Genomic DNA, 21,606 nt, shown 5'->3' with positions numbered 1-21,606 from the left:
CAAGCAAAAAAAAAAAAAAAAAAAATACGAAAGCCAATGAATAAATGAAATATGAAACTTGCATACCTTTTCAATCAAAAAGACTTCAAAAAGACTTAAGTACATTGAGGGTCACAGAGTTTAAGGATTTGTGAATAGTCAGAGATTAGTTCAAAAATTCAAAACTCAAAGAGCTTCATCTGACTCAAAATTGAACACTCTTTCCAGTTAGAGAAGCAAACAGCTTGGCTAACTTGTAAAATAAATGTAAATTTCATCCTCAACATTAAAGGGTAGAGATCCGTGTGAAGAGGAAATGCCAAAAGTTTCAGGCAACTTCAATGACGATGGCAAATAATGGCGGAGGGACCCTGAAGAGAGACAGGAGGAACCAAGGCAGGCAGACGGCAGCGCCCAGCCTGCAAGGAAAGGACGTCTAGCAAGAACGTCTAGGGCCCTCCCCAGAGAAGGCACTGGACTTCGTTAGTTCTCAGGACAAGGGTGTAAGCTTAGTACTATTGGCACTCATTTTACCAACGAGAGGAGGACAGTCCAGGGGAGTGAGGAAGGAGGAGGAATTCCTCAACCAAGAGTCCAGCACCCCATCTAGCTCACAGGAGAGCAGTCGGTCTGGGAAAGGAGTGTGAATGCCCAGAAGAGACTACTGCCATGTCACAGGTCTCAAACACTACTGCAGCACGACAGGTCTTCAGCGTGACTACACACAGGAGTACGGAATGAAGAGGCCAATACAAGAGCCAGAATGGGCAGGTTCTTCTCTCCAAATCTGTGCCAAGGTTTCTATACTCACCCAGTAATCCACTAAATCCAAGCACAAATGGTTGCTCACCTGTGAGCAGGATGGTAAATCGTAGTGTTGACTCCATGAGGATAATGACTACTGAAGTTGAAACTGTGACTCTCTTGGTAGCTCTGGTTTGTTCCAACACTAAAATTAAGAAGGTAAATAAGAAATAAATATCGTTGAACTACAACAGACATCATTACATACCCAACAAAATGTCTACAATGTAGAAGACGGGTTACAGCAAACATGGAAGATACGAAACAACCAGAACTCTGACATACTGCAGTGGGATCGTGACTGACAGAAACAACCCCGCTGGTAAAAAGTTTGGTGGTTTCTTATAAAAGTAAACTATATCTACCCTAGGATTTAGCAACACCACTGGAAGAGAACCATCTAGGAGGAATAAATATGTATATTCATAAATACTTATACAAGAAGGGTCACAGCAGCTATATCGCAGCAGCCCTTATTAGAAACTTGTAAGTCTACCGACACAGAGATGGATAAGCAAACCAGATGGTCATCATCTACACGTCTATCTGTATATGTGACACCTGTATATCTGTCGGTAGCACTCAGGAATACTAACCATCAGCAAAACAGGAATAAACCACTGAACTACCGGATGTAGCTCAAATAGTACGCTGAGTAAGGAAGACTTAGACAAAAGGGCCCACATGTAGGGTTCCATTAATGTGATTACTAGAACAGACAGAATTCACCTGTGATACAAGTTTTTGAGCAGTCGTTGTTCTGGAGGTGGGTGTGGAAAAAGAGCTGCTGGGAAGGAGATGAAGGAACTTCCTAGCGTGATGGTAATGTCCAGAATCTCCACAGGTGTTTGAATTGCACAAATAGACAAACCGGTTATACTCACAACTGGTAAAACTAAGGTTTGTGCATCTCACGGGATATAAATTTTACTTGAAAAGGAAGAAAACTAATCATAACTCTAATTAACATATATCCATGCTAAATCTAAGCAATGACATCTCCAACTTACTCTGAAATGTATTAAAACATGAGATGACAGAAAGATGAACAGATGGTAAAAATGTGGTAGGCAAGCATACCAAAATCCTAGTTACAGAATCCGACTGGGAACACGTCAGTGTTCATTACACAATTCTCTCAACTTTCTGATTAGATTTGCAGTTGTCCATAATAACATGCCAGAAGGAAATAACTATTGATATCTGCCATGAAACCAGAGAAATGATGTCATATTGATAATGGCTTGCCAAAGTGCCTTTTACCTTACGAGGTAACTTCTGAGTTCTCCGCGGTAATTGGTGACCAGGAGTTCTGCTGACCACTGTGCACTGCCTTTGTATTCTAAAAATATTAACCCAGCGATGGCACAGCTCAAATCGCCCACAAAACTAGATGCCTGTAGGAGGAGACAGGGAAACCACATTACTAGAGCAGCTGCTACCCAAATGCTTTGTATGCCTAACTACAGGGCATCTCACAACCTGGCTTTGACTCCCCATCTAGGCCAGTCCTCCCAACTCCAGTTTTTTAATTACCTGTACTCTGCAACACTGCAATAAATAACTTTGAATGACATGTCCAGGTACAGGCATAGAGAAGTACATTTCTACTCAAATCCTACATCCGTTGCAAGAAAAGATGGAAACCCCCACCATTCAGCCTTAGAGAACTCTAAGAGCAGGTTTTGAATGTTAATTTCCGCTGCCTAAGCTAAAGTGTCCCCAATCACTTCCATGTGTCTAATCAGCATCTTAAAGGAAAAGAGTCTTCAACTGTCACTGTCAAGCTTTCTCCATCAACTAAGTATCCAACTATACCATTAAAGCTCTGAAGGCCTGAGCACTTGGGGAAGCACAGCTGATAAAGTCTGTCACCCCTGAGCATGATCAGGATGGGCCCCTGCAGAACACACCTGAGCATAAGGGTCATTTTCAGCTGAACACAACTGAGAATCAACAGATGCAAGAAAAGTCTCCACCTTCCATTATCTGCTTTATTATTATATAAAAGCAAAGCACAAAAGTCTCTGCATGACAGTGGCCCTTGGGGCCAGGAAGAGGAGGCACGGAGTCACACAAAATCAGCCTACTTGCACCAAGAGCCCTGATTAAACTGTATTTCCCATCAGTTCCCTTCTCATTCTTAGCTAACAACCCAGCCCCCATCTTGTCCCCAGTTCACCTGGGATTCCCTGGAGCAGCCAAAGAGGTGCGGAGCTGTGGATTGGATGAGATGCCTTTCTGCACACACATGGCGCCCACTATAGAAAGGTCAACACCACTGGCTGCGTGCCAGTTTTGGCCTCGGTGACATCCGTGATTTACACTGGGACAAGGGAGGCGTACCTGTGCTGGAACTCTGTGGGCTAGGACTTCGTGTCCCCGGAAGTCACTCCCCACACACAGCCAGCAGCACAGTGCAGCCACCCTGGGCTTCATTTTTCCCTGCACCCTGCCGGAAGCCTGGGCACCCTTTCCTTCAACCAATTCTCCATCACTGAGAGCCCTGCACCAAGCTGGAGTCTAACTGCTTCCTGAATGTTCACATTTCTGTGAAGCTCGGTCCTTGCAAAAAATACCAATATCAATAAAAATTATGTGCCTTTTTTTCTGGCTCATCTGTCCCTTATTGGGTAATTTGCAGGCTGCCAGCTACTAAATTTGAGAGGCAGAGGAAAAATTTTCCTCCTCAACCCTCCAAACAATGCCTCATGATCTAGCACAAGCCAATAAACACTTGATATAGGCCTAGGACAAACACGCACCAAACTTCAAAGACTTGGTACCAGTAAAGGAGGTAAGAAATATTAGTAATAGCATTTTATAAATGATAATATTTTACATCTATTGGATGAAATAATTTTTAAGTAAGTTTCACCTGTTTGTCACTATACCTACCAGAAGATTCCAAGTTATGCGTGATCACACATTTAGCTCACGTTATGTTCCCACTGGACAGCATTAGTCCTGAAAATAGTAATCTGGATTCCACAACGAGATGGGGACAAAGGGTGGTGCACCCCCACACCCTGACTCAGGACTGTCTGGAGAGAGCTATGTCCTCCTTCCTACTCCCAACCTCCCTACCTCAAAGCCAGGCATCCCACCAAGGCCAGGTGCCCTCCCCACAGCAGCTCCAACTATGAACTAGATGAGAAAATAAACTTGATGTGGATGCTCACTGGAGACACAGGATGAACTCCCAGTCCCATCGCTTGTCACCCATCAGAAGTTTGAGTTACTGCCGAGCCGTCTGGGACAAGCTGCTCTTACTAAAGTGATTCTCCTACCAGCCCTCAACGGGTAACAAAAGCAGGATAAAGCTACTCACACATCTTCATCTTCACTTGGGATCTGTCTCCTCTATCACCTTAAAACTCTGCTCCGCTCTGTGTATAAACACATGGGTCACTTATGAGGACACATCTGTCTGAACACTGGCAGTAGGAGATGGGTCAGTCTGAGACTTCCATGACCTGTCTCATCCCCTTCAAGCCTGCAGGTGGCCAGAGGGATGCAGTGGCACCACTGTTAACCCAGCACTCGGAAAGCTGAGGCTGGAGGATAAAGGCCAGCCCGAGTGATACGGTGAGACCCTGTCTCAAAACAACAAAACACAAAAGGCTGAGGACGTGAAGATAGCAGACTTGTGGGGACACTCACCTACAAGGGGGCACCTCCAAGCCTCCAGTCATTATCCTAAACCTGCCATTATCTTGGATTCCGGCAGCGCCACATGAAACTGAGGCCGCCAAGAGAAACAGTTGTCTCAGGGAGCCCTGACTGCCCCTGGGACACGAGGTCTTCTCCGGAGCCACCTTGCACAACTGAAACTCAGGCAATGATCAACCAGACTCTAGCCCAGCCCTGCAAACCGGGCTCCTTCCTTTGCTCACAGACCAGTCTGATTTTCTCCCACCAGAGAAGAGCTCAAGACCCTTTCCCACAATGACTTTCTGTGATGAGACGTCAGGGCCTGAAGGGGCCCAGCAGAGGCCCCAGCTCCTCCTCAGAAATGTCCAGTAACTATGGGGCTTCTGTAACCTGAGCAAAATGTGCTTTTTCCAGGTTTTTCCACTCATTTTCATTTTCTGAACAAAAACCATTCTCTGAATTATTGGCTCTCAGATCTACACTTATTAGAACATACAAAAAAGCTTACAAACACCATTAATCCTCAGACCTACACAGATCAATTAAACAAAACTTCTGTGGAGAGAGCCCAGGCAATCCAGTAATGTGTGTGGGTCTTGGATTCGGTTTCTTCTCTATATGAATCTCCCAGGACACAGCTAGAGTTAGAACCAGTGTTCTACGTACTGCGCTGTCTTGTTCATGGGAGGAAGAAAGACAGAAACTAAGTAGCACTTGATTCCTACAAGGGATACTAGGGAACTGGGCTGTGGTGGGAAAGTCACTTTGCTCCCCTCAATCTGTTTCCTGAACTGTAAAATCAGGACGCCTAACCCACTCACAGGCCTAAATATCAAATGAGAACACATACACAGTCATTAATAGAGTGTAAAGCAGGATACAAAAGCAAGTTAGTATAAGCTTTCTTTTTTCCACTTTCTCTTTCAATTCCTATTCCACTAAAGTAATAAACTCAAACTCCTAGAAGTTGTTCCTGCGACTAAAGTTTCTCGACGGAACTTTATAGTAACATCTTGTGCCATGATAAAAACTACAAGGTGTCGTAAAATTAATTAAAAGTGCCAGGGGATGGAGAGGTGGGGAAGAGTTAAGGGATGTCACTCAGTTCACAGGTACAGGCGAAAGACTGACTGTTCATGCCATGATCCTGGCTTCGATCCCACCAGCCTGGTTTCTGGATCAGCAGCCTCAGCCCCCAGAAGCAAGGACTCCTCCTCATGGGCTGGCTTCCAGGCCCACGCCTACGAGGCCTCGAGTTACTCTACTCTTCTCCCCTCAGCCAACTCAGGCAAAAGGTGAGCAGTGCTCAATTTCCCTGCAATTCCCAAGATGCTCAGCTCTAGGGCAGCATTTTCTGTCTGCTGCTGGCCCTCCCGTTGGAAGCCATGGGAACCTGTCCCAGGATGGGCCCTTTGTTTTTCCAGCTCGCCTCTTAAATGGCTCGATAAACCCTCTGTTCCAGACATCTCCTCCCAAGGGTTTGGTTTAATGACCCTCATTTGCTATTTACTCACTACCAGATGGTTTACATGTGCACAGTGCCTTACAGAATACACAGAATGAATATTAGAAGGGCACAGATCTCTGGCTAGATTCTGAGTGTGTTCCATTTCATAGTTTATCATTCTGATTTATATCAGCCTTTTCCCTCTTTGCATTCACTCAATGGAGCTTCTATACAAACATGGCACTCACACCCCACCCCACCCAAGAAGTCATCAGCCTGTGGCAGGCGTGTACCGGAGAGATGACGAAGAGCTCGCTTCCCATGAGGTCGAACACCCGCACGGTGCCTGAGCTCTCCGCGTAGGCCAGCAGCGTGCAATCGTAGCTCCACGCCACCCGCCTCCACTGGGGCTTGGGGTCTTTTGGAACTAGAAGGAAAAGAAAACAGGTGCGTTTAGCAGCAATGTTATGAAAATCGTTAGCACTTTTAGTAAGTGCAATTAAAGTAAACAGACTGCACCGCTGCCCAGAGCTTGTAAATGCTTCATTCCAGTTCAAGAAAGGCACAACCACCACAAACCCTGAGCCGGGGATTTAGCTCAGCGGTTCAGTGGCCTGCAAGCGCAAGGACCCGAGTTCAGTCCCTGGTACAAAAAAAACAAACAAACCCTGCCCCAGTTAGGGAGCAGCTCAGGAATCGTATACTTCAAGCATTCATGAAATTGAGAACAAGAAGAAACCTGAAGAATGGGCAGGAAATAATTCCAATCCAATGAGTTCAGCCCCTCTAAGACCAAAAAATGAAAAGTTCATCTGAGATCTTTCAAGCGTACCAAATGCACTACGCTAACAGGGAATGTGATAGGACGGGGGAGAGGCTGTGCAGGCAGCCTGTGTAGGGCCTCTCTCTGCCAATCACACAATGCTGACATCTGCATCATCCTAATAATCAACTTTCTGGATCTCTTCTATTCTAAGATTTTTAGTACAACAATCAAAAGGCTGCTAGCTATTAGAGAAGAGAAAAGAGGCTTGAGAAACTCGAAACTATTAGATTTGAAGGTTTTTCCACTGTGTTTTCTTTGCTCCCATTTCCTGTTATGTGAACCCCCCGACTGAAGAGATAGGTAGGACAAGGGCCCTCTCTTTACCAATTCTTTAATTTACACATTCACCATATGTTTTATCATACTTCGTTGATCACACACCTATAGAATTTCTGTCAAACAAAAACACGATGCTGTGCCTTGCCCACCATACTTGCAGGATAATAAAAATAAGATAATATTGGGATAAAAACAGACACAGAAACTGATGGAACAGAGTAATGAACCTACAAGCAAACCCAAACATCCACAGCCAGCTCATTCTGAACACAGGTGCTAAGAACAAGCATTGCAGAAAGGACAGCCTAAGAAATGGTGCTGGAAAAACATCGCAAAGGAATGAAGCTGGACCCTTATATCGGAGAGTTACAAATATTAACTCGAGATAGATTAAAGACTTCAATGTGAGATCCAATACAATGAAACTACTAGAAGAAAACACGGGGGCACCGGGTGTGGTGGTGCACACCTGTAATCCCAGCACTTGGGGGGCTGAGGCAGGAGGATCTCTGCTAAGGCCTGCCTGGACACCCTGAACTAAACAGTGAGCCCCTGTATCAAACAAAAGAAAACATGGGGGGAGCACTTAAGGACCTTGGACAGAACAAATGTTGGCGGGTCAAGACAATGAAAATAAGGGAAACCAATGCAAACACATCAAACTAAAAAGCTTCTGTACCACAGTAAAAAAAAACAGGAAAAGAAAATCTACAGTCTGAGAAAATATTTACAAACCGTATGCCTGACAAAGGCATACCTAGAATCTATATAAGGAAGTTTAAAAAAATGCAACAACACAATAATTCAGTTGAAAAATGGACAAAAGATTTAAATACATATAATTGGCCAGCAAGAAAAAGGGAAAAGGCTCAATACCGGCAATCATGAGGGGTCGCAACTCAGACCCCAGTGAGTCTCCCTCTTAGCCAAGGACGGGTAACAATGGCTAACACCACCTGACAAATGTGACAGGGGCGTAAAAGGGAGCCCTGTACATGGCTGCTGGGAACATGAGTTAGTAAGCCATGTGGAAACAGTATGGAGGTTCCTTAAAAATCAAACTATGCACACCCCAGCTATCCCACTCCTGACCACGTCTGTCCTTTCATACACGAGGCCTCTCTGCCTGGACTGTCCCTCTCCGGTCCTACTGCTCTGCCAGGCCTGGTGTAACTGCCAACCCTCCTTCCCTGAAACCCTTCAACGCTGACTGTTCTCTTCTACGTGCCCCTAGTTATGGCTGCAGACACACCTTTGGTCATGTTTATACATCGTTATCATGTTGTTCACATTAACTATTCAGCCTGCAAGACTCTGAAGGCCCTTTGGTCAGGGACAAGGTCTCATTCAACATCACCACTGCCCCAGGACCTGGGACACAGCGTGACTTCCTAATGAGTAAAGCTTCTGTCTCTCAGAACATCTATATCACGGGGCACAGTGATGCAAAGGGTTTGCCATCCCTCAGCATGAGGCCCCTTTGAACCATAAGATAAAAATAAATAAAAAATAAAAGAAATAGAAATGGCATACATTTGAAAACAGGAAGCACTAGGTTCTATTTTCAGTGCTACCGGAAACAGCTGTGTGTGATTCTGTGCCCACTGAGTGCTCCCACAAGTCCTTCAGTTTCCAAGTCAGTACCCAACAGTGTCAATGAAAGACACAAAGAAGGTGTCGAGGTTCTACAGTAATAAAAGTCCTACCATGATAACAAATCCTCAATTTATAAAGACAAAGAAAGCAATATGTTGCGGGGGGGAAGACAGGCAATTCCACAAAAAGATACAAACTTAAAACAAATCCACTGGGTAGAAATATTTGCAGTATATATGATAAAGGTTATCACTTTAAGATAACACTACATGGAGACACCACAAACTAATAATAAGTCAAGTAACCTAAAAGGAATATGGGAGGGAGGACCTACAATTCACAAAATACATAAAAATGAGCCACCAAACATATGTTCTACCTAATAACTAAAGATATGCAAATTCAAACTTAGATGTGTTTTCCTTGCCTGTGAGCAGGATGAATGCAAACAGAAGGAAACAGTTGGTGCTGACACCAGAGGGAAGACTTGCCCTCCCTCACACCTCTTTCACAGTTGTGTGAATACAACTTTTTAAACACATCGTGACAGTAGCTATCGCACTTGAAATACACCCACCTAACAAGGGGCTTTTCTAGCACTGTTAGGGAAGTGAAAGAAAACAAGCCACTGTGGACAAACTAAATTTCTATCAAGAAATGTGCTTTGCAGGCTTGCAATGGAAACGATGCCACTCACAACCGAACTGCTCCTGTTTAAGACACAGCCTGGGGCAGACGTTCACAGGAGTCAGACACCGTGTGTGTGGGATCCCACGTGACCGCAGCAGAGGAGGAGAAACGCCACAAGGGCAAGGGGCCACCGAAGGCTCTTATGAAGAACACCAACTGCGAGAAAAGATAATCACTTTGTACTCTTTCTACTGTGTTATCTGAATTTGTGATGTGTATCGCTTTTATTAAGAAGAAAAAAGAATAGTTTCACATCAGGTTTCCCATCACATACGTTTGTGTGTGTGTGTGCGTGTGTGTGTGTAAATACGAGTATGTGTGTGTGAAGGAGCACAAGCTTGTGCTCACTCAGAGGGGAGGGAAATGAGTAAGGTCACCCAGGGTCACCTGTGCCTCCTCCAGGGCTCTGCGCTGGTCTCAGGACTCAGCAGGGAGAGACCGGCTTGGAGCTGCAAGGCTGCTAGGATTCCCAGGCAGCTTTCCAGACAGAAGGAAAGGAGGCCAAAAAGAGCTTCAGAAATCTGCACAGAGAAAAAAACACCTGCAGAGAGGAACCTACACACACCGAGAGATGCTGCTAGGTGACAGAGGGTCAGCAAAGCGGGAAGAGCCCCTTGGGGGAGCCTGAAGGAGATCGGAAATGTTGGAGCCCACCCAGTCCTCCCTCGGAGCCTCCACGGAGATCCAGACTAACCTAATCATTGCACAGGTGGTCCTCAGCCACACCTCCCAGTGCTTCAAAGAATCCTTCGCACATTAATCTGAGCCCCAGAAGTATCACCCTCCTCCAGAACATCCTCAGTCCTCTGGAAAGAAGATGCCACATTCCGGACCCTCAGTAACGGAGCAGCTGTGATGCTGCCAGTCTACAGCTGCCAGAGCAAAGCAAGCAGCACACAGGCCTCACTCTGCAGAGTCCTGGAGTTGCACCAGGAGAAACTTCTCTCCAGACTGTATTTATACCATGTGAGAGGTGTCGTCCAGCGTGGATAGGAACAGATCTGACCAGCCAGAGGTGGCATCTTGATTTCCAAAGGACATATGATCTTGTTGTTTTACTGGTTTTCTAAGCTATCTTTCCACTTAAACACCTCCCGGCGTGTCACCATGCTACTTCAAACTGCTCATTAAAAGCTCATCAATTTTCAAAATAAAATGAATCTTAAAAGTAAAACTGCTAGATATGTGAAGCAGTCAAGATATATCCTACAAACATATCTTAAAATGATACATTTTGAGGAATATGCAAAGATTTGCAAACTGCTATTTAAAGGTATCCAAGAAGGAAAACATGAGCATAATGAGTAAAGAGAGGATTTTAACAAAACCTGACAAAAACTAAAGCTTTATCGAGCAAATTTGTAAAATAGAGAAGATAGTATTTGAAATAAAAAATTAATTAGCCTTAAAAGCAAATTAAACACTGCAGAAGAAAAATGTGAAAGCTTCTTTAAAACGGAGCAACAGAAACCATCAGATCTACAGAATGGAGGGGAAACACCCGAAAAAGCAGGGGACCGAAGACCCAAGGAAGGGCACAGCCAGCAGCACACGGGGCCTCACAGGAATATCAGGAGGCGCAGCCAGATCAGGAAGCCCGACGGAAACGTTCCACGAGAAACTCTGAGAAGCTGATGGCATTTACACATTCACCTCAAATGTAGCCACAGTGAAGCTCAGATAGAAAATACTAGGGGCAAAGCCACTGCAGCACATGGTGATCAAGTTTCTGAAGACTAGTAATAGAGACCATCCTAGAAGTGGAGAGGAATAGAAAGACACTTTATATACAGAGAAAACAACTTCCTGTCCAAAGCAAAATAATCGATGACCTACCTCTTTAAAGAACAAAAAGAAGTAATAATCAGATCAACAATTCTGTATCAGAAAGCACAGTTTATAAAAACAAAAATAAAAGTTTGAGATAAACATTGAAAAAGAGCCATATAATAAATGTTACATAAATTCTTCAAGCTGAAAGAAAACTCTACTAAATGAAAACTCAGGTTACACACACACACACACACACACACACACACACACACAGATACAAATGGGAAATAGAATTAAATAAAAACAGGATTTTCCTTGTTTTCAAACTCTTAAAAAGTTTCTTAACAAAAATACCATGGGGGGGCAGAGATTTAGCTCAGTGGTTCAGGCACCTGCCTTGTAAACACAAGGGCCCGAGTTCGCTCACAGAGAATTAACTTCTGCACAAATGATAACAATGTACAAAGTAGGACAGAATGGATGCATACTGTGCAATAAATTTTAAATTTATACAGCAGAGCTTAGAGCAAATACTAGAATACAATGTAAATCAGTACAGCTAACAAAATAACAATGGGGATAAAATAGAACAATATAAATATTCAGTTTTTTTAAAAAGCAAGGAAATAAGAGATAAGACAAACAGAAAAACAAATAACAATAGGATAGAATTCAATCTACCCATACTAATAACTATTAGTTATAAATGTTCCAGTTAAGTGATAGAAATTGTTAGATTGGGGGAAAAAAAAGGATCCAACTCCCCATTTTCTAACCAGAAATATACATTAAATACAAATACACAGAATAAATGTAAAAGGAGAATAAAGATATACCACACAAACACTAATCATAATGAAACTGAAATGGATATATTAACATTAAACAAAATATCGGGCTGGGGATTTAGCTCAGTGGTTCTGCCTGCCTCACAAGAGCAAGGACCGGAGTTCGATCCCTGGTACCAAAAAACAAAACAAAACAAAAAAAAAACATTAAACAAAATAGCTGCCAGCACAGGAGTACTATCAGAGAAAGAGACACATTTCCTTATGATAAGGGGCTGTTTCATCAAAAAAACAAGATGGTGGTATGTAATCCTCTAGGTGTGTAAATCTAAAACCCAGAATTCCTAAATCGCCTGGGAAATTTAGAAACTCAGCAGCAAGACCCTATCTCAAAATAAAAAATAAAAGGCTGGGGATGCACCTCAAGACAAACACTCTGCATTCAATTCCCAATTACATAAAAGGGGTCATGGCAGATAAACAAACACACACACAACTACAGTTAGATATTTCAACCTTTCTTGATCAGGAATCAGAGAGAAAATCCCTAAGGATATGAATATTTGAACAGCTCCATCCCTCATCTCAAATTATAGTTATAAGACACTATACCCAAATGGCACCGTATCCAAAACCCCAACTCTTTAGTATGGATATGCAGCCTTCATAAAGACATACTATATGCCAGACCGTAAATCAAGTCTCAGTAAATAACACAGGTTAAAATCATGTTGGACACTGGGCTGGGGATTTAGCCCAGTGGCACCGCGCCTGCCTCACAAGTTCGAGGTCCTGAGTTTGACTCCTGTTACCAAAAAAACAAAAAACCCACGTTGGACATGTTCTCTAACAACAACGAATTCAATTATACATCACAATGAATTAGTATTCGCCTATAATCCCAGCACTTGGGAGGTTGAGGCAGGAGGATCACTGTGAATGTGAGGCCAACTTGGGCTACACAGTGAGATCCTGTCTCAAAAAAAAGAAAACGAGAAATAGATCTTTATATTGTATTAGGAATTGTATTTTATTTCATAAAACAAAAGAAAAAAGTTTTAGTCAGTTATCTAATCACCCATCTGAAAAAATGGAAGCAAAACAAATCCAACATCCAGAATGAAGTGAATAATAAAGACAAAGTTGAGGAAAATAAGCAATAAAAAAAATAAAATTCAAAGTTTAATTACTGGAGAATACTGATGAATTAACAAAGTTCGAGAGAAAAGAGGAAGAACATAAGTTACACATATCAGGGACAACAGAATGACATGAGCAGAGCCCACAGAGAATGAGGATATCATGGAACATCAGACACACTCAAAGCCAACAAGCTTTACAGCTTAGAGAAAAAATGCCGCGAGAAACAGAAATCCAGTAAGCCTTAAAGAGCTACTCCGAAAATGTAAGCACGAGAAACCTACTGACAAAGGAAACACCAAGTTTCTCTGGTGAATTCTAACAAACAGCTAAGGAAGAAAGATATTCCAATGCTATACAAACCACAAGCTCCTTGGGAAAATGCAAAAGGCGGCAATATTTGCCAGCTCCTATCTTGCGGCAAGCACTATTCCAACACCAACCCAGGAAGATGTTACAAGAGAATGGTCCAAGGCAACCCCACTCGAGCGCAGGGCCAACTACCCTGGTGTGGGCACCTTGCTCTCCCTGTGCCATGGGGTACAGCCCTGGCCACACTCACAGGCACCTTCCGAATGACAGTGGAGTGTGGAGACCCCTGTCCTAACACCCACGATGTTACCCAGGGGGCGGAAACAGCAGAACAGGTGGGTGGAACGTCCTTCTTAAACTCTTCCTAAAGAAAGAGTTAGCAACCTACCTGTAAGTGAAGGGCACAGATTATGAAACATTCACTTTCACAGAACACATCTATAGTAACAGGTATGCCAGGAAAACATCTGAAAGGACATGAACAGTACTTATCTCTTCATGGTGTGATTATTTTTATTTACTCTTGCTAATTCTCAGTTTCTACTAAGAAAGTGGGTATTTTCAATATGAAAAAATTATTTTCTCTAAAGATACAAAAAGGGGGAATTGGTTATCATGTAATCTGAGGCTCCTGAACTGCTGTGCTCCAGTGTCTCATCTCAAAGGCTGGGTATCCAGCTGGTCCACATTCCCATCTTCCCCATGTCCGACTACAGAGAAAAGCAGGCTTGCAGGGCACGGCCCAGAACCGAAGCTATGCGGGTCAGAAGCGCCAGCTGGACTCAGGGTCGCTGTGCATCCCCCACAGGGGGCTGGCTGGCCCTCAGCTCCTACACAGGCAATGCTCCTGAGCACAACCACCCTTGTTGACTCTGCTTTATGGGGGTCTCAAAAGCAGAAATCTGAGAAAAATCTCACTGACATGGAACAGTTCTATTAAAAAGTCAAATTCCACCTGCAGTTTTTTAGGCCACTATTAAGACACAAAGAGAAGACTGAATTACTCGGAATGGCTCAACAAACAGAGCCAAAACAAGTTGCAATCCACATTTAAAACATCCTCAAATGGCCTACTTTTATAAAACAATAATTGAAAAATGTCAAAGTGGAACCAAATAGCTCCTATTTCAGTTTGCCGACTCTGCCATACGGAGTTTCAGAAATGCGTAACAGCAGTCTGGCTCCTTTTCTCCAGGCACACACATGAAATATCACTTGGCACAGGGGAGGTTTTCTCATAAAGATGAGTCCGATAATAAGCAAACGATCATTACCTCGCATTACACGGAATGGGAAAAAGCCATTAATGCAGCATTAGGCCATAAATTCACATGTTCAGAAGCCAACCAAATAAAACATTCGTTCTTAAGGCATTACCTCATCTCTGCAGCCGCACTCAATAAAAACCCTAATAAACGAGATGGAGAACAGTTAGCTCCCGAGTCTCACGAAGCCGGCCGCCTGCTGGTGGAGAGCGTGGCCGAGGCCCACTGCTAGCCCTGTGCATGCCCCCAGCACGAGACCAGGGCTGGGACCCCTACGAGGTGGTGCCCACATCACCCACCAAGGGCCTCTGACCCTCGCGCATAACTCAGGCAGGGCCTGGCAAACTCTGGCAGACGTGGTGACACAAACTACAGGAGGTAAACTCAGAACACGTCAGAACCCGGAGCTTTAGATCTTGACGCCTTAGCTCTGCCTCACCTGCACACTATCATCACAACGGTGCAGAGGGGAGGGAGCGGCGCTGAGACGCATCCTGTGCATGCACCGACGCCCCACGAGGGACGTGATCGCTGTGTGCCGCACACAGGGACTCACAAAAGCACAACTTAGAAACTACTGCACAGCCAGGGCTTCTTATCCACCCAACTGCTCCAGTGCCAGTCTGTATACCTGAGTAATAAACAGCCTGAACACCACGACAGTTAGTCCCTAGTGTACTTACAAACAGATGTGCACGGTACACACATTACGCATCATACATACACGCACACTCTTGTGGATTTCAAACATTAACCAACAGGGAGTAGGCAAACAGACTCTGTTCCTACATTCATTAATGGAAATAACCTGCCTAGCACCCACGCGCCGCTGCCTACTCGGCAGGGTCAAGGCACCAGGAATGGCTCTTAAAAGCTGAGTCAGAGAGAAGCCTTCCTTTAAAGAACTTATGATCCAACTGCCAGATCAGACAAGAAAACCAACATTGAGAAGTGAAAGAAAGTCACCACGAGTAGGTGTGTGACACAGGCACACGCAGCACCAGTGCAATACAGAGATCTCCAAGTGTGAGGAAGAAGGCAGGAGGAGAGGCTGCCCTGCCCCAGCACACACGGACCTAATGCACTCCCGCAAAGGCACAAGGAAAAGCACAATGGCGGTGCTGGAAAACCACATGGGCTTGGCGCTAGAACACAGGGCACGGCGGGAAAGCTCACAGAACATCTGGGCTCACTGAGAAAGGCCCCATGTCCTGAGTCAGAGTAAGGACCACACTGCATGGTCAGCAGCGAGCAAGTCTGAGGTCCCAGGCAGAATCACAGCACCGTTGTCAGATGATGACAGTAACCACCACCTAAGCACTCCCGTGCGTCGGCCGTGCACAGCTTTACACACATTCCCTCATATTCTTTCTCCACAACTCACTCTGTAAAATTATGTGCATGTTACAAATAATAAAAGGGAACCTCGGAGAGCATAGGAGTCAGCTTCCTGCCACTGTGACGCAGTAAGTGAGCCTTGTGGATCCCAGTCCCAGCCCGTGGTTGCTGGCCCTGTGGCTCTGGGCCTGTGGTGCGGGGCCATCACACTGGGCGACACGCAGAGGACCACAGCATGAAGTCCCTCTCCTCACGGCAGCCAGAAAGGGACTCCCCAGGTAACTCGACTTCCTCCTCCAGCCTCACTCAAGTTCTGCTGCTCCTGAAAGCAGCACAAGCTACCAGTGCATCCTGGGGAACCCCGAGGATCTAAACCTCACAAAAGGAAGTTGGCGGAAGTTACTCATCGAGGACCCGGCAGAGTCAGAGGAGGAAAAGCGGGAAGGATCCTCACTTAAAGCCATCAGTTTGGGGCTTGGGTGTAGTGCGGCGGCAGCACCTGCTCAGCATGCACAGGCCCTGAGTTTGGACCCCGCCCCACACACATCACACACTCCCCAACCTGGCAAGGAGTGCGAAGAGGGGATGACTGACGGTCACACACAAGAGAACCCCACAGGCAGACTGTGGTGAGAAGCTGAGCAAAATGTGCCGAGCCTGAACTCGGGCTGCGAGGGCTGTGGAGCGGACATGGAGCAGGAAGCCAATGCACAGATGGAGGAGCGGGGTCACCGAGCAGAGGATCAGGGTCACTCACAGGCCTCCACCCCACCGCACACTTGGTACAACGACAGGGAGCCAGGTGAGCTCTCACCCACAGGTGCACCACAAGCTCTTCCACCAAGGAGCCACGTCCTGTTCCCTGCTGTCTATTCGGGGCCTAGAGCAGGGCCTGGCATACCGTGACTGCCCAACAAGTACTCATCAAAGAGAGAAGGAAGGAAAAAGGAAGAAAATGTCTCGCTTTCTGGCTTGATGGCCTACAGACAAAGGCACTAGGACATCTGGGGGCCAGAGCAGAAGGAGGTTAGGAAAGGTGGGGTACATTTCTGTAACTATGTAGAAGCACTGCATCTGCTATGAAGTTACACTACATGCTAAGCATAAAGGAAGCTCCACGAGGACTCCGTGATGCTCTACCCCCAGTGCAGGTGAAACTCTGTAAGATTAATGACTCTGGCACATGACAGAATTAATATCACCATCATAGGGCAACTCAAAAATCTCCTGGGATGGGGTGACAGCTCTGTGGGAGAGCACTCGCCTAGCATGCCAGAGGCCGGACGCTCAGGCCCCACAAACGATCCAAGGGCACCTGGGCGCTCCTGACCATCGAGATGGCTGCAAAGGCAAAGCTCAGAAGGAAATTGGCCCTAAGCCACTAACAGTGCATTGGATGAGAGCCTTAGAGCGGTGTTCCAAAGAGGGACTCTCTGCATCCCCGCTGCGGCTTCCAAATCACTGGTACCCCATTCTCTTTCACTGTCAAATATTTACTTTATCCTAACACTGCTGTAAGATAAAACATATAGGCTGTTTCCTTTCAGTTAAATGAGAAGATACACAAAAGGCACTCAGTATGGTGCCTGCACACAGGAAGAGCACTATGTCATCACCACAGTGACTGCGACAGCACTGACCTGACTCCTACTCCTACCGTTACTGCACCAGTAACCGGCACAAGGGCAGATGCGGGAAATGCAGGTCTGCAACTAAAGCAGAGGTAACACGTCTGTTTACCTAATAGAGTCCTCCAAATTATTTCCTCCCATGAGTTTCTGTTATGATTTGGATCTAAAATGTCCCCCAAAAGATTCCCATAATCAGAGATGGGGCTTTTGGAAGGTAAATGAATCAGGAAAGGCCTAAGTGCACCACTGGGTTAATCCACTGATTCTTACTTCAAGGGCAGCACTCAAAGGATGGGCAGAGTTGAAGGGAGGAGATCCCGGGAGTGTGACCTAAGGGGCTGTCTTATCCCCAGGCCCTCACTACAAGCTTCAGAGAGGCTCACCCTTTTCATTCACAATCATACTGCAAGCACACTGCAAGATGGTTCATACACATGCCAGGTATGGTCAAAAATTACAAAGAAAAAAATATCGTGAACCTTAAAATTTTTTAAACTAATACAGTAAAGGACACACTGCCATTAATCTCCCTCAAAATCCTTCCCTCAGTTCAAACACGCTCATCCCATCATTCGTGCCACTTTCTGCAGCAGCTCTGGGGTTCTGTTTCCTGAGGGTTTTTACAAGGAGCGGTCAAAAAAACAGTGAATGCTGCTGCCGAGCGCCACCCAGCAGAAAGGCAGCTCCTAAAAACACACTGTTGTGTCTTCATCCACCTTGGTCACTGGATCTGGCAATGTGTGACTTCTAGCTCGCCCCCAAAGTCAAAATGAAAGGGAGACATTCCGAATCCATTCAGGACACCAAAGCACCCCAGACAGCACAATTAAAGACCCTCAGGAAAGAGGACTCCAGAGATGCTACACAAAGTGGCGAGGATGACAGGATGAGTGCAAAGCACAGGGAAGTATTTTGGTGGAGATTAATGACAGTGTATCTTTTACTCTAAGCATTCACTATGTTTTTATCATGCCTCATATTGCACACTCAATAAACTTTAGCTAATTATATCAAAGAACTTGACATAACTAAATATGTCTACACCGAAACCAAAATAAAAGACTATAGATACTTACAAATATTTTATCCCCAAACTGGCTTAGACATTTTAAAAACAGTTTAAATATCAAATCCACCCAAAATGCAAAATATTCAAGGAATTAAGAAAAAATCAGTTACAATTTTTAAAACTTTTAATAAACAGCCTTAATAATCCTTAATAAGTATTTATTTAAAATTTATTCTAATTTAATAGATTGTACAGCATTATAAATTTGAAGTTTTCTTTTTTAAACTATTTTGGAAACTCTTACCTTGACATTTCCCAATAATAGACGTAAAATCATCTTTTGCAGACCTGCAAAATATATGCAAAATCAAGACAACAGTGTCACACTAACAACTATTTTGTGAGTCCATAAGGCATGGCAGTGCAGGCCCACCCCTCTGGGAGGCTGAGGCTGAAGGGTTCCAAATTCGAGTTTAGCCTGGGAAAGTTAGCAAGATCTGTCTCAAAATTTTAAAAAATATAAAAAGGGGCTGGGGATGCAGCTCAACACAAGGCCCTGGGCACCACAAAAAAAGGGAAAAAAAAAAAGACACTCCATATATTGTATACCACGCAGCTTTTTGATGTGACACTAAACACTAAATCATTTCATCTCTCACAGAGGTGGTTCAGTGCCTCAAAGCAGATCCTTTCAGCAGGGACAGCCTTCCCTTCTAGCCTTCTTATCACCACAGAAAGGGGCGAGGCCAGGGTGCAGCCACACAGGACAGCTGAGTGTGGCGGGCTTCAGCAACACCTGACCTGGGCCCAGAGCTTCTGAGTCGGGAGATCCCAGCTGGAAAACCTTCCCTTATCACCGTGAAGACGGATCCTAGCTAATTACCACGTCTGAGTCAGTGTGGTCACAAACCGAAAGGGTCTCAGACTAACAGACCACATGACCTGAGCAGGTGAGTATATTAAAGCAAGTGAGCTATTTAAAATCTGTGATCTTGAAATACATACCAAAGTAGTGAATGAAAACAGGTAAGCCTTCTAGAAAATAACTTACTAACAATTTTCAAAACCTTAATGTCTATAGTACCTGACCTAGTAGTTCCACTTCTAAAACATTATCCCCAGAAAACAATTACAGATATACACAGATATCAAGGAAATTAAGGCAGTCTAATATATAAAAGAGAAAAATACACCTCGCATAAGATTAACTAAATTTTGCTATGTGCCTGCAATGAAAAATCGTGCGATTACTACAAGTGACACGGAAGCATGCTGACAATGTTTTAATTTTCAAAGGTTTCCCAGAGTATTCAAATCAAAGGATAGAAGTCAAATTTGTAAATTATAGAAGTAATTCACACACTGGTAACCAATACAATACACAGGACATACAGTAGTAGTATTTCATCAAAATACATAAATATATACACATGCAAATGTGTTTCTAACAACACACACCGAAATATCAATAGTATACAACTCTACATAGTAGAATAGGCAATTTGTAGTTACTTAATTCTTTCAACTTAACTATACTTTCAAATATTTATAAAATGACATAACATTACTTTTAAAACAAATTTTCAAGATTCTTAATGTTTAGTGGTTTTTTAAAATTACTTATTATATTAAGATTAAAGACAATGATAAATATGGGGATAAATTTCCTCAACAATTTGGTCAGCTCAGCCCCAAGTACAATTAGGACAGAAAAGCCACCACCTGTATCATGCTGGATGGTCCCATCTTCTGCTCTGTTCTGCTGGAGACTAAACCCGGGTCCTTCGCCCTGAGCTACACTCCCAGCCCTTTTTATTCTGAAACAGGGTCTTGCTAAATGACCTGGGCTGGGCTCAAACTTGAGTTCTTCCATCCTCAGTCTCCCAAGGTGCTGGGATTACAAGCATGCACCACCACACCTGGCTTCTTCTAGTTCTGTATTTTGAAGCACGGTCTTGCTAAATTACCCCAGCTGGCCTTGAACTTGAGGTCCTCTTGCGTCACCCTCTCAAGTATCTGAGATTACCAGCATGCACCACCACATTCAGCAAGAACATGGCCTCTAATGCACAAAGTTGGACTGTCTACAATCTATACAAAAGATTCAGCCTGGGTTTCACTTTCCTTTAAATAAGGGGGGTGGAGGGGTTAACAGTGACCTCACACAGATCAGAGAATGGTTAAGGTGAGAAACTAGATCTCAAGAAAGTTCATTATTTTCTTCCTTAATGTAACCACCAATTTTGCTGGGAAGAAGATGGAGGGAGATACACATTTGGTTTTGCCAAACCACCATAAAACTTATTCAGGGATAGAAGCCAGGGATTGGTGGTGCATGCCTGTTTCAGCACTCAGGAGGCTGAGGCAGGAGGATGGCTGTGAGTTCAAGGCCAGCCAGGGCTACAGAGAGAGTTCAAGCCCAGCCTGAATACATAGTGAGACTCTGTCTCCAAAAAAAAAATGCAGGACAAGCAATATCCATAGAGTTTACTTTTGGAATCTCCCTTCTTTGCTGATCATTCCTCATCTTTGCTGAAAAACACTTCTTCCTCTTAGCTTACTGTAACGTTGATGTGGGTGCCACACTTGTCTGACAAAAGAGACTGAACTGTGGGGTGTCTGCAGCCACTCTTAGCATCTTACTCCATTTGCACCCCATTTAGTCATCAAATGTAAAACACAAATTGTGTTCATGAGAATGTGATGTGTGGGGAAAAGCAGCTCCTGCTCCGAGGAGCGCAGCTGTACCGGGGCTGCAGACTCCACAGCCCCTCACTAGCTCCTGGACATCGGTGGGGCTGGAGCTGTACATGGGGAAACAGAAAGGGGAGCACACACAGCACAACACGACAGAACACTGGGTTTTCGTGGAAAGAGCACAAACATCCAAGTTAGAAGGACCGAGCTCAAACCCTCGGGCAGGTCCCTGAGCCGTGCAGTGCCTGCTTGTGCATCTAAAGAGAGGGAAAGGGCCGGGGATTTAGCTCAGTGATTTCACCGCCTGCCTTGCCAGCACAAGGACCCAAGTTTGATCCCCGGTACCAAAAAAAAAAAAAAAAAAAAAAAAAAAAAAAA

General features: G+C 44.5%; 1 protein-coding gene across 3 annotated transcripts in view; it reads right to left on the bottom strand.

The window, feature by feature from the left end:
• Window positions 1-21,606, bottom strand: part of Nbas (NBAS subunit of NRZ tethering complex) — a 234,933-nt gene that overhangs the window by 205,817 nt on the left and 7,510 nt on the right. For all 3 annotated transcript variants that reach the window (XM_033756036.1, XM_033756035.1, XM_010629031.3), the window contains exons 6-9: window positions 18,836-18,879; window positions 6,178-6,311; window positions 2,047-2,180; window positions 830-928 (exon numbers count right to left, since the gene is read on the bottom strand). In XM_033756036.1, the coding sequence (XP_033611927.1) occupies window positions 830-928; window positions 2,047-2,180; window positions 6,178-6,311; window positions 18,836-18,879 (411 nt within the window). The remainder of the gene's footprint in view (window positions 1-829; window positions 929-2,046; window positions 2,181-6,177; window positions 6,312-18,835; window positions 18,880-21,606) is intronic.

This window comes from Fukomys damarensis, unplaced genomic scaffold, assembly GCF_012274545.1.
Source record: "Fukomys damarensis isolate Sample0158 unplaced genomic scaffold, DMR_v1.0_HiC HiC_scaffold_25, whole genome shotgun sequence".
Lineage (NCBI taxonomy): Eukaryota > Metazoa > Chordata > Mammalia > Rodentia > Bathyergidae > Fukomys > Fukomys damarensis.
Note: the sequence above shows the minus strand (reverse complement) of the source record. Positions and strands in the feature narration are given on the sequence as shown.